Source organism: Notechis scutatus, chromosome 6, assembly GCF_049901735.1.
Source record: "Notechis scutatus isolate UNSWTSFEM ecotype Mainland chromosome 6, rNotScu1.2, whole genome shotgun sequence".
Classification (NCBI taxonomy): Eukaryota; Metazoa; Chordata; class Lepidosauria; order Squamata; family Elapidae; genus Notechis; species Notechis scutatus.
Window position 1 is genome coordinate 29,164,340 of NC_142014.1, and position 12,599 is coordinate 29,176,938.

The 12,599-nt window shown below is 45.6% G+C and overlaps 1 protein-coding gene across 12 annotated transcripts in view; it reads right to left on the reverse strand.

The window, feature by feature from the left end:
* The window catches only part of MAGI2 (membrane associated guanylate kinase, WW and PDZ domain containing 2), a 585,270-nt gene that overhangs the window by 37,109 nt on the left and 535,562 nt on the right, over positions 1–12,599 (reverse strand). For all 12 annotated transcript variants that reach the window (XM_087967823.1, XM_087967826.1, XM_087967821.1 and 9 more), the window contains 2 exons: positions 3,236–3,421; positions 1,444–1,582 (listed from right to left, as the gene is read on the reverse strand). In XM_087967823.1, coding sequence (XP_087823949.1) covers positions 1,444–1,582; positions 3,236–3,421 — 325 coding nt within the window. The remainder of the gene's footprint in view (positions 1–1,443; positions 1,583–3,235; positions 3,422–12,599) is intronic.

A 12,599-nucleotide genomic window follows, 5' to 3' on the forward strand; every position in this document is an offset into this window, starting at 1 on the left:
CTGGCCAGCTATTAAATAATCATTACCCTGACACATTATACAGTAGAATTCAATATAGTTACTGCTCTGGGATAGAAGCTGTTTTTCAGCCTATTTGTCCATGTTTTTATTATCTTGTACTGTCTGCTGGATGGCAATAGTTAAAAAAAAGGGGTGCCCAGGATGAGATGGATCTTTGAGAATTTTTTGAACTTTCTTAAGGCAGCAGGAACAATAAAGCTCTTCCAAAGAGGGGAGAGGGCAACCCATGATCCTCTGGGCAATGATGTTAACCCTCTGGAGTGCTGTCCTATCTGCCCCTGTGCAATTGGCAAACCATACAGAGGTGCAGTAAGTTAAGATACTCTCTATGGTGCAGCAGTAGAAGGTCACCAGCAGTTTTTCATTTAGTTGTTGTTTCCTGAGAAGTCTCAGATAATATAATAATGTAGCATTTCATTTTTAATTTAGAGGGCCTCAGTTGAGAAAGAGAAGACTCTTCCTCAGGCAGTGATGTTTGAGATGTCTGTAGAATGACCAGGTAGGGTTCTGGTGTGCACCACAACATCGGTGCTACAAGAGCAGAAATGGAGAGGCACTTACAATACTTAGAACAGTGTGAGATTTAAGAGGCAGAGAAAATAAAACTGGGCTATGGGCCAAAAAGTTAAGTTAGAGTTCAGAAGATTTCCAAATTCTTATGTATAGGTTGAGCCATAAATTAGTTGAAGTTAAGGTGTTGATTTAGTAGCTGACCAGCCCCTGTAAAGCTACTGTAAAAAGCTGATTCAATGAGGATGAGCCAGCAGAGTTATTGCCGCTTTAAGACTGAGGATGGGTCCATGGGGTTTTACCACTTTAAGAAGCTGTATATATAAAGGTGGCCATGAAAGGGCATATGTGTTCTGTCTCCATTGTGGTTCTGCATGCAGAGTAAAGAAGATTGATTGCTTGCCAGAGATTTGCCTACCACACACACATATATATATATATGCATATGCATATGTATATGTATATAGTGTCTTGTATATAAACCATTGTTATATGACAAAGCCTCTGTGTGCTGTGTTTTGCTCCTGGGTTGTCTCACAATAGTAGTCATGCTGCAAACACTCTGACAGTTGACTAGATTAATGTGAGATGCAAAGAATCATGACTACCCATTAGCTTGCTGTACAGAAGATTTATTCAAGCCTGTAAGAATTGAGTCAGCTAAAATTCAATACACTAACCTGGCACCAGTTCAGGGTCAATGGAGTTCAAGAAGGAGTTGGTTTTGGACTGTTGTGGGAACGAAACAACTCTAAACTGATGACACATTTAAGTCCACCCCCCCTTTTCTATGAATTGAAATCTTTCTTCGCACTAACAAAATGTTAAGTGAAGCTGAGCTGTTTGGATTTAAAGCCAGTAAGCTCTTCCCACCTTCCCCATGGAAGCAAGAGCCAAAGATTCTTGCCTTACCTGTTTTCATGTCCTTGAGTCTGTAGAGGCTGAGGAGGGGCTGCTTGTGCTACAGGGCTCTGCTGAGTCCCAGGGCTGTGTTGCTGGGCCATGGGACTCTGTTTTTCTGAGCTGGGTGCGGAAGCTGGGCTGTTCACCTCTGCAGGGTGGAACAAGAGACATTAGAAAGTGGTCATCCCAGATGGCATTCAGTGAAGAAAAAAAAAGGAAGGCAACCAATCCAATCAAACTGTCTATTCTCCCTCCCTCCCCCCTCCCTCCCTCCCTCTCTCCTTTCAATCATCTATCATATACCTTTCTCTCTCTCTCATCTCTCACTCATCTAATCTAACCCCTCTTTCTTTGATCTTCATCTGCGTATTTCCTCTCTCTAGCCCCTCCCTCATCATTCTTTCTGGCCAGTCCCCCCCAAAGCTGCATCCAATAAACCCCTTTTATTTGATTTACAATGAATTTCCTCTCCAACAAAGTTCCGGCCAACAGTCTTTCATGACAGTTCCCAATTACAGAACTTTATCAGGCTTGGAGAGGGGCCAGGCCGATATCTTTCAGATGCCGCAATACTTGGCAAGCATGCCGGAATGAACTAATTGTTTCGTGCAAAGCCCCACTCCCCTTTTGTCCTCTTTTATACTCTAGGGGAGGGGCCATCATCTGTCCACCTGTGACTTTACTCCCAAGTCAGCCCTTGTTCCTCAGCTGTTTCCTTCATCTGGAAGCTCTGTGCATGCGCACACTGGGAACAGGCTCCAGCTGTTCTTCTACCTCACTGATGTCTGACTACGAAGGCAGCTGATAACTGTCGGATGGCCCTGGCCCCATCTCTGCCTCTGACATCAGAGCCTTCCCCAGACTCCAGGACTGGCCCATGTTCCCCCCCAACCTCCTCAATGTCTGAGTCTGCCACCAGCTCCACTGGCCACTGTCGGGCCACAACACATCCATCCATCCATCCATCCATCCATCCATCCATCCATCCATCCATCCATCCATCTACAACTATTCCAAACGCTAGTGGGAATAAGGTTAGTTTTCCCGCAAGGCAAAGATACAGACCCCCAAATGCTTCATCTGGGGCCTTTTTCCTGATTGGATTCAAATATACTTTGGCCATCTGAAGGGCTGAAATTCTATTCCAGCCAGCCCATCAAGGAGATTACTTGTAGATCGGGGTTGAAATGAGGAGTCTTTGCTGCTTTCCGAGTTTGGCTGTTTTCTACTGGATGTTTCATGATTCAAACTAGGTAGCCTCAGCAGTATGCCAGCAAAGTCCCAGTGGAATCGGCAATACCCTTGATAGGATGTCATGCAGAGGTGATATTCAGCTGGTTCAGACCAGTTCTGGAGAACCGGTAGCGGAAATTTTGAGTAGTTCGGGGAACCGGCAAATCCCACCTCTGGTTGGTCCCGCCCCCATCTATTCTCTGTCTCCCGAGTCCCAGCTGATCGGCTGGATCTTCTTTTGGTTGCCCTGCACAGAGGAACGGAGCTGGAAAGCAGGTTAGTAGTGGGGTGGGGATTTTGCAGTAACCTTCCCCCAGGAGTGGGAAGGGAATGGGGATTTTTCAGTATCCTTCCCCTGCCACCCCTACCAAGCCATGCCCACCAAGCCACACCACGCTCACCAAGCCACGCTCACAGAACCGGTAGTAAAATTTTTTGAATCCCACCCTGATGTTGGGCCCCGCCCCGCCCCCAACAAAAAAATAGCCCCCCTTCTCCAATAGACCTGCTTGGATTAATTGGTTTCTCCATCAAGTTCCCTCCTGGATTTTAAGGATCACGGACTTACCCTCCTGAGGAATGATGCGAAGAGTTACGGTAAGGCCAGCATCTTTAATGAGCTTCACAATATCGGCGTGAGGCATGTTAATAATGGACTGGCCATTCACAGCTAAGATCCGGTCTCCAACTTTTAATTTCGCACATCGATCGGCAGGGCTCCCTTCAATTATCCTCCCTATTTTGTGGGGTACGGCTAGAAGACAAAAGGAAGAGGAGATAGGAGCAAGCAAGCAAATAAGTGTTTATAGGCGGACAAAATGGCTCCCCCTGGAAAATGTCTAGACCAGCCTGCCCGAGTTTTTCTAGTTATGCCGTGCCTCGCTTTTCTCTTGGTCCTGCCTGAGCTTCCGCTGTTATGTCGGTTGTGCTTTCTTTCAAAACTTCAACTGCGAGGTTGACTCAGCCTTCCATCTTTCCGAGGTTGGTAAAATAAGGACCCAGATTGTTGGGGACAAGATGCTGACACTGTAAACCAGGGGTCAGGGTTCTGGCGATAGCTCTAATTAAATCATGATTCTTGAGCCAAACTTCAAAAAAACTTCAAAGGATTTATTAGGAGTAACATGCTGGCACTGCCCTGTATGAAGCCAACTCTGGCATACATCAATTACAGTCCCCTGTGACCCTGTTTCCCTCCTTCCCCCTGGGTGTATCATAATTCAGATTCTCCAATGAAGCACGTTCACCAATGAAGGATTTTCGTGGCCAGAAGATCCGGTAGCCTAGCTACAATCTTTTTCAGATAAGGGTGGAATGTATTTCTGGTTTTACTGCCGTACTGCTCTTTCAGATTCCCACCCCCTTGTTTATGTCAACTTGAAAACAGGCATAGGAATGTCTTATGAGTTGACACCAGGGGTGTCAAACTTGATTTCATTGAGGGCCACAGCAGGGTTGTGTTAGATTAGATTAGATTAGATTCAACTTTATTGTCATTGCCATGGATACAGGCAATGAAATGCAGTTAGCATCCAACCAGAAGTGCAAAACAACAGTAAAATATAAATATATGTATGCAAATATACAAGGCATCTATGAATATGTCAATGGAAAACACAACAAAATGTATGTACATGAGCACACAAAGATAAGTGTGACTGCACATATATGAACATATACAACTGTACAAAATGTTTATGGACACATTGAATATAAATACAAATGCGTAGAGAATTATACAAAATACATCATATATTATCAAGGGAAGCATCAGCATATGTGTGGGGACAAATGAACTGAGGAGTTCAGCAAGGAAACCGCTGTGTGGTAAAAGCTGTTCCCTAGCCTGCTGGTCTTAGACTGCAGGCACCTGAAACTCCTCCCAGATGGAAGAAGAGTAAACAGTCTGTGGGCTGGATGGAAGGGGTCCTTAATGATGCTGTGGGCTTTACACAGACCTTGGGGGCTGAGGGGGGCATGGCCAGGGTGGATGTGGTGTCAACTCATGAAGCTTCCCTGACCCGCTTTTGAGTTGCCATAGGTAGAGGGATGGGAAATTGCGCCTCGCAGCTGCACCAAGGAATTTACTCCTCAGTCATACCACGACGTAGCCTGGCTGAGCAAGTCAAGGCCATCTCCACTGGATACCAGCAATGCCTGGAAGGAGTCACTTCCACAACCCACGAAATTACCTCATTGGGGAATGTGACGGGTGACACTCTTTGGGGTGAGGGGGAAACAGGATCAGAGGCAAGGCACGAAGGGGGTGAAGTCAAAGTTGGCTTCACCTAGGTAATGCGGACATGGTGTTTCTAATAAAAGACTGGATTTTTATTGACAGATAGCTTGACACTCTTAATTGCATTAGGGCACTGGTTGGAACCCTGACACATGGCCAGCTGGATGTCACTTGTGTCGGGGGCGCCTGTGGTGGCTCAAGTGCTTTGCCAGTGAAAATGGGCACCCAAGCTTCGTTTTTGGCTGCGGCAGCCTCCTGCAACCCTCTGCTACTGAAAACAGAGCTTGGGAGGGCCACATGAAGTTTCTGCAGGAGAAAGGAAGACCAAATATTGAACGTTGGGTTACCCCGATCAAGAATCTGCCCCTGTGTGTGTATGTGTGTGTGCATGCGTATGCGCTTTGTCGCATTGGGACAGTCCAATGTCACTCCATCGTCCATTATGAGCTGTAGTGGTGTACTAGTTAGAGTGCAGTACTGCAGGGTACCTGCTGTGTGCTGGCTGCCTGCAGTTTTGCAGTTCAAATCTCACTAGGCTCAAGGTTGATTCAGCTTTCCATCCTTCCAAGGTCAGTAAAATGAGAACCCAGATTATTGGGGGCAATATAGATTCTGTAAACCGCTTAGAGAGGGCTATAAAGCACTGTGAAGTGGTATATAAGTCTAAATGCTATTGCCCTTCCTTCCTTCCTTCCTTCCTTCCTTCCTTCCTTCCTTCCTTCCTTCCTTCCTTCCTTCCTTCCTTCCTTCCTTCTCTCCCAGTGGTTAGAATGCCACATTGCAGGTTAACTCTGCCCAGTGCCAGCAGTTCGATCCTGACCAGCTCAAAAGGTTTACTCAGCCTTCCGTCCTTCTGAGGTTGGTAAAATGAGAACCCAGATTGTTGGGTGCAATAGGCTGACTCTGTAAACCACTTAGAGAGGCTGTAAAGCATTGTAAAGCGGTATATAAGTCTAAATGCTATTGCTATCATTCTGATCACAGTGATGGGTTCTGCAGGGGCTCCCAGCAATGCGCCCTTAAATTCAATGTATAAGAAGATCCTGGATTATGTCAGCCATGCTGCGGCTTTGCATCGCCATTAAAGAAATGACTTGAGGCTAAACCCCTCTTTACATTGATCTGACTCCGACACAGTGAACTTCCAGCATACGCAAAATGATTTTTGTGCTTCTCCTTTCCCTGTTTGCCATTTTGCACATCCATTCATTTTGACAGAAAGCACATAAAACATGCAGACGCTTGCTGCTTAATTTTGTTTTAAACCCAAAGAATCCTCCAGGGCGGGAGGCCTCATAAATCAGCAGAGATTTATTTACTGAAAGCAGAGAAGGGCTGTCTGGTCCCTTCTGCTGTCTGTTTTTTTAAAAAATCCTTTTAATTCTCTTTCCAAGTTGAAATAATAATAATAATAAAAAAGTGGACCCTAATTTTCTCTTGCAAAAGAGCCAGACTGGGGCAAATTGGAGTAGTTAAATCAGGGGTGTCAAACTCGATTTTATTGAGGGCCGCATCAGGGTTGTGTTTGACCTCAGAGGCCATGGTGGCCATGGTGGGCACATGGTCAGCTTGATGTCACTCATGTTGGGGGCGCCTGTGGAGGCCCAAGTGCTCTGGCTAGTGAAAACGGGCTCTTGTGTCAACTCGTAAAGCATGCCTGTTTTCAAGTTGCCATAAGCAAAGGGAGTGGGGGGAAACCAGAAGTACATTCCATGCTTATCTTACAAAGATTGTAGCTAGGCTACTGGATCTTCTGCCGGTGAAAATCCTTCATTGGAGAGTGTGATTGATGACAGCCAGTGAACATGTTTCGTTGGAGGATCTGATGCATGACACACCCAGAGGGGAAGGGGGGAAACAGGTGACTGTGAATTACGTGTGTCAGAGTTGGCTTCAACTGGGATAATGCCGACATGTTGCTCCTAATAAATCTTTTGGATTCTTTTGAAGCTTGGCTCGAGGCTCATGATTTAATTAGGGCAATCGCCAGAATCCTGTCAGCAAGCCAACTCTGACACACGTAATTTTTGGCTGTGACTGTTCTGACCAAGGCTTTCCAAGATCATGAAGCAGACTTCTCGTCCCGATAAAACCTCTTTTATTTAGGTTAAAGGGAATTCCTCTCCAGCAAAGTCCTGGCCAACTGTCTTTCATGAGATTTCACAACTACAGATCTTTATTAGGCTGGGAGAGTTGCCAGGCCGATATCTTCCAAATGCCACTCTGTAGCAGACAATACTTGGCAAGAAGTCAGGAACAGATCTTCACCCTAATGAATTGAACTAATTGTCTCCTGCAATCACCACTCACCTTTCGCTCCTCTTTATTCCTGATGGGAGGGGCCATTCACCGTCCACCTGTGCCTTTACTCCCAAATTGACCCTTGTTCCTTAACTGTTCCCTTCTCCTAGCAGCTCTGTGCATGCGCACACTGGGAACAGGCTCCAACAGCTCTTCTGTCTCACTGATCTCCGACTCCGAAGGCAGCTGATAACTGTCAGACGGCCCTGGCCCCATCTCTGCCTCTGACACAAAGCACTCGTCAGAGCCTTCCCCAGACTCCGAGGCTGGCCCATGTTCCTCCCCAACCTCCTCACTGTCCGAGTCTGCCACCAGCTCCGCTGGCCTCTGGTGGGCCACAACAGCAATGGCCTCCTGCAGCTCTCTGTCAGTGAAAACAGAGTTCCATTTTTGCTGGCAGAGGCACCGCAGGCCACTCCTTCACTGTTTCCATGGGCCACATCCAAGTAGCCCATGGGCTGGGTCCAGCCCCCAGGCCTTGAGGTTGACACCCCTGAGTTAAATGGATGGAAAAGGAAGAAAAGGGACCAAACCTGGACTTCCTGAACTATGGTAGAGCAGTTGTATATCATATACACCCAGCTCATGAAGAAAGAAAAGACTGAATTCCCATGATTGGTCATGAGTGCACATGTGTTTCTGTGCATAGAAACCTCTGTCTTTAGGATCACCCCAATGGAGCTCTGCAAAGAAGTATTTGCACAGAAGCCTCCCCGCAAATTAATAAAGGTGTTTTCTAGGGTACCCTGTAAAACAGAAGTTCAGACTGAAAATTTTCCCGTCCTCCAGGACAAGAGTTGGGCTAGTTTGATTGAAAGTGACTGCAATAGAGAGAGGCAAAAATGCAAAGCAATTTTTGCTTTTTCAGACAATAATTTGGAAAAAGAAAAAAAAGATCGCCAAGCAAAATGTATAGCATCTATCTATCTCCTATCTATCTATCCATCCATCTATCATCTGTTACTTTAGTCTATGTCTTTCTCTCTGTCTGATTTGTATCTGTCTGTCTATCTATCTATCTATCTATCTATCTATCTATCTATCTATCTATCTATCTATCTATCTATCTATCATCTATCTATCTACTCTCTTTCTATCATCTCTCTATCTCTCTATCATCTATCTGTCTATCTCTCTATCATCTATCTGTCTATCTATCTATCTATCATCTATCTATCTATCTATCTATCTATCTATCTATCTATCTATCTATCATCTATCTATCTTTCTATCATCTATCTATCACCTCTCTATCTCTCTATCATCTATCTATCTATCTATCTATCTATCTATCTATCTATCTATCTATCTATCTATGTATCATCTATCTATCCATCCTCATCCATCATTCTCTCTCTCTCTGTATGTGTGTGTGTGTATATATACACATCATATACACATATATAAATATCTTTCTGTCTCTGTCACTGTCTGTCTCTATCTCATATCTATCTATCTATCTATCTATCTATCTATCTATCTATCTATCTATCTATCTATCTATCATCTATCTTTCTATCATCTATCTATCATCTATCTATCACCTCTCTCTCTCTATCATCTCTATCATCTATCTATCTATCTATCTATCTATCTATCTATCTATCTATCTATCTATCTATCTATCTATCTATCTATCTATCTATCTATCTATCATCTATCTATCTATCTATCATCTCTCTCTCTCTCTCTCTCTCTATCTATCTATCTATCTATCTATCTATCTATCATCTATCTATCCATCCTCATCCATCATTCTCTCTCTCTCTGTATGTGTGTGTGTATATATACACATCATATACAATATATAAATCTCTCTCTTTCTGTCTCTGTCACTGTCTGTCTCTATCTCATATCTGTCTGTCTGTCTGTCTGTCTGTCTGTCTGTCTGTCTGTCTATCTATCTATCTATCTATCTATCTATCTATCTATCTATCTATCTATCTATCTATCTATCTATCTATAATCTGTTACCTTAGTCTATCTCTCTAACATCTGTCTGATCTATATCTATCTATCAATCATTCTCTCTCTCTCTCTCTCCCCATTTCATTCATCAGGGAGACAGTAGCTACTCAAAAGTGAGAGGATGGCTAGTTAGCTAATATTGTGCACCCCTTGGCCAGCCGACTTGAAACAGAGTTCTTCTCAATTCCTAGATAAGTAGGGCAAATATTGCTAGTTTTAATACGAAAACAATAACCTAGAAAGCTGGACATATTAGGAGAGCACTGAAATACAGTGGGCACAATCCAGAGAAAGTTAACTATGAAATCAATGGGGCTTAAGTGCTTATCTCTGAACTTAATTCTCATTGATTTCAACTGAACATAAGCTCACTTAGCTTTCTCTTGATTGTATCCAGTGACGTCTTCCAGCCTGGATCTTCTGGGTATGTAAGGCTGAGAATGACTCTGGGTCCCACTAAATTCTCAAAACATCAATCTTGCATCAAGGGAACTGCAAACAAACAAACAAAACCCACGGGAAGTTTCTACAAGGAAATCCAAGCACACCTTCATGTATGAATGTCAACAGGTTGTACAAAATAGATTCTCAAAAGGGATTTTTTTAAGCTTTATCCAGGGGTGGGCTGCTACTGGTTCGCACCGGTTTGGATGAACCGGCTGCTATTTTGACATCTGGTTCACTGAACCGGTAGTAGCTCCAATGACTGGCTGGCTTCGCCCACCCCTGCCCTCCTCTTCCAGGAGTCCTCACGTGGCCTGTTTTGGATCCCAGGTAAGTGCAGGGCGCATGCAGAGGCTCAGGGAGGGCAAAAAACGGTCCTCCTGGAGGCCCCGTAAGGCCCGTTTCTGGCCTCCAGAGAGCCTCCAGAGCCCATGGAGGGTGAAAAATGGGCCTCCTGGAAGTTCCAGCCAGAAATGGCCCTTTCGGGCCTCCAGAGCCCAGGGAGGGGAAAACGGGCCGGGAGGGGGGTCAAAGAAAGCCTCTGGAGCTTGGGGAGGGTGAAAAACAGGCCTCCTGGAAGTTCCAGCCAGAAATGGCCCCGTTTCGGGCCTCCAGAGCCCAGGGAGGGAAAACGGGCCGGGAGGGGGGTCAAAGAAAGCCTCTGGAGCTTGGGGAGGGTGAAAAACAGGCCTCCTGGAAGTTCCAGCCAGAAATGGGCCCGTTTCCGGCCTCCAGAGGGCCTCCAGAGCCCAGGGAGGGGGAAAAACAGTCCTCCTGGAAGTTCTGGAAGGCCAGAAATGGGCCCGTTTCCGGCCTCCAGAGGGCCTCCAGAGCCCAGGGAGGGGGGAAATGGGCCTTCTAAAGGGTCGAAGAAAACTTCCGGACCCCGGGGAGGGCAAAAACATCACCCCCCTGCCGTGGTGCAGGAGGCCAACTAGGCCACACTCACCTGGCCATGTCCACTCAGCAACCTGGCAGAGAACGTATTGCTAATGTTTTTGAAGCCCACCCCTGGCTTCATCTCCTGCATGCCAAAGAGACTGGACAGCCGTATGCCCAAAATGCTATAGAAGTGCAGGGAGTTGGTCTAGAAGACCTCCAAGGTCCCTTCTAACCCTATTATCCTACGTTCTATGCCATTTTAGAAGACAAGGAAGACGTGTCTCTAATTTCTCTTCATCCTCTTCCAAGGGGAGCCATTCATTGCTGCAATTTAATGCTATATGTGAACTGTCAGGCAGGTTATCCCTTTAGCCCAGAGGGTGAATGGTTCCCAGAGTCTCTCCCCATGATGCATTAATGACTCTTCCCCCATTAGAAAAATGTCTGTCATAAGTGGCATGTATGTGCACAGATTGTTTAAAAAAAAAGGTAATTCAACAAGAGTAATTTTACAGGACTTTCTTTCCCCCCCAAAAACAGCAATATAAACATGGGATATTAAGGACGCGCTCGTGGATTTTATGCTGCCTACATTTTTTTTTTTTGCATTTTGGAATCTGATGAAAAACTAAAGTAAACTTTATACCCGTGATGGTGAATCTATGGCACGCATGCCACAGGTGGCACATGGAGCCATTTGTGTGAGCCCCAGCCAAGCTTACCTGCACTGCGCATGCGTGCGCCTCCCAGCTGATTTTCAGCCCGTTTGAGGCCTTTTTCAGTCTCCCTGAGGCTCGAGGGAAGCCTCTGCAGCCTTTGGAGGCCAAAAAACAGGCCTTCTGGAAATACCGGAAGTGCCGAAACAGGCCTGTTTTTCGGCCTCCAAAGGCTGCAGAGGCTTCCCTTGAGCCCCCAGGAGGGCAAAAATGGCCTCCTCTGGGCTCCAGCGGCCCTCTGGAGGCTGAAAATGGGCATTTCTGGTATTTCCAGAATTTCTGGTATTTTTAGCCTCCCGAGGCTACAGAGGCTTCCCTCAAGCCTCAGGGAGGCCGAAAAAGGCCTCAAACAGGCCGAAAATCAACTGGGAGGCCCATGCCTGTGCAATTCAGGTAAGGGAGCAAGGAGGGATGTGTGATGAATGCATGCGTGTGTGGGGGGGGTGCATTGTATTGTGGGTGCTGGCATGCATGCGCTTTCGGCACACCACACCAAAAAGGTTCACCATCACTGCTTTATACTCTGCTGGATAGATGGGATTCTTAATATTTAATCCATTCTCTAGAGATGCAGAACATGAACCAAATGGGAATATAAGCACATGGATTGGGAACTCTTTTAAATCTTATGTGTTTGTCACGACCAAATTCGAAACAGACAATACAGGGACATTGTCCCCAAAGGTGCTTTTTTTTTTTTTCAAAAGGCAACTGGTCTTTGTTTTTTTCTTGAAGAGGTTTCGCTTCTCGTCCAAGAAGCTTTTTCAGTTCTGACAAAGTGATTGTCCAGTCTCTTCTTAAACCACACCCCCCACAGTGATGAAACACCCATAATTGCCTTCTGGTGCTTTGGAAAATAAGTTGACCCCCCCTTCTCTTTGTGACAATCTCTCAAATACAGAGTGGCTTTGTTTTTCCTTGAAGAGGTTTTGCTGCTCAACCAAGGAACTTCTTCAGCTTCTACTGACAGAACTGAAGAAGCTTCTTAGATGAGAAGCGAAGCACCTTGGCTAGTCTAGTGGGTAGTCTAGTGAAGAGAAGGACCAGGGGAGACAGGATAGCAGTGTTCCAATATTTGAGGGGCTGCCACAGAGAGGAGGAGGGGGTCAAGCTATTTTCCAAGACACCTAAAAGTCAGACAAGGAACAATGGATGGAAACTGAACAAGGAGAGATTCAGCCTGGAAGTTAAGGAGAAACTTTCTGACAGTGAGAACAATGAACCCATGGAACAGAAGTTGCCTTCAGAAGTTGTGGGAGCTTCATCACTGGAGGCTTTCAAGAAGAGATTGGACTCCCATCTGTCAGAAATGGTGTAGGGTCTCCTGCTTGGGCGGGGTGGTGGTAGACTAGATGGCCTATAAGGTCCCTTCCAACACTGAT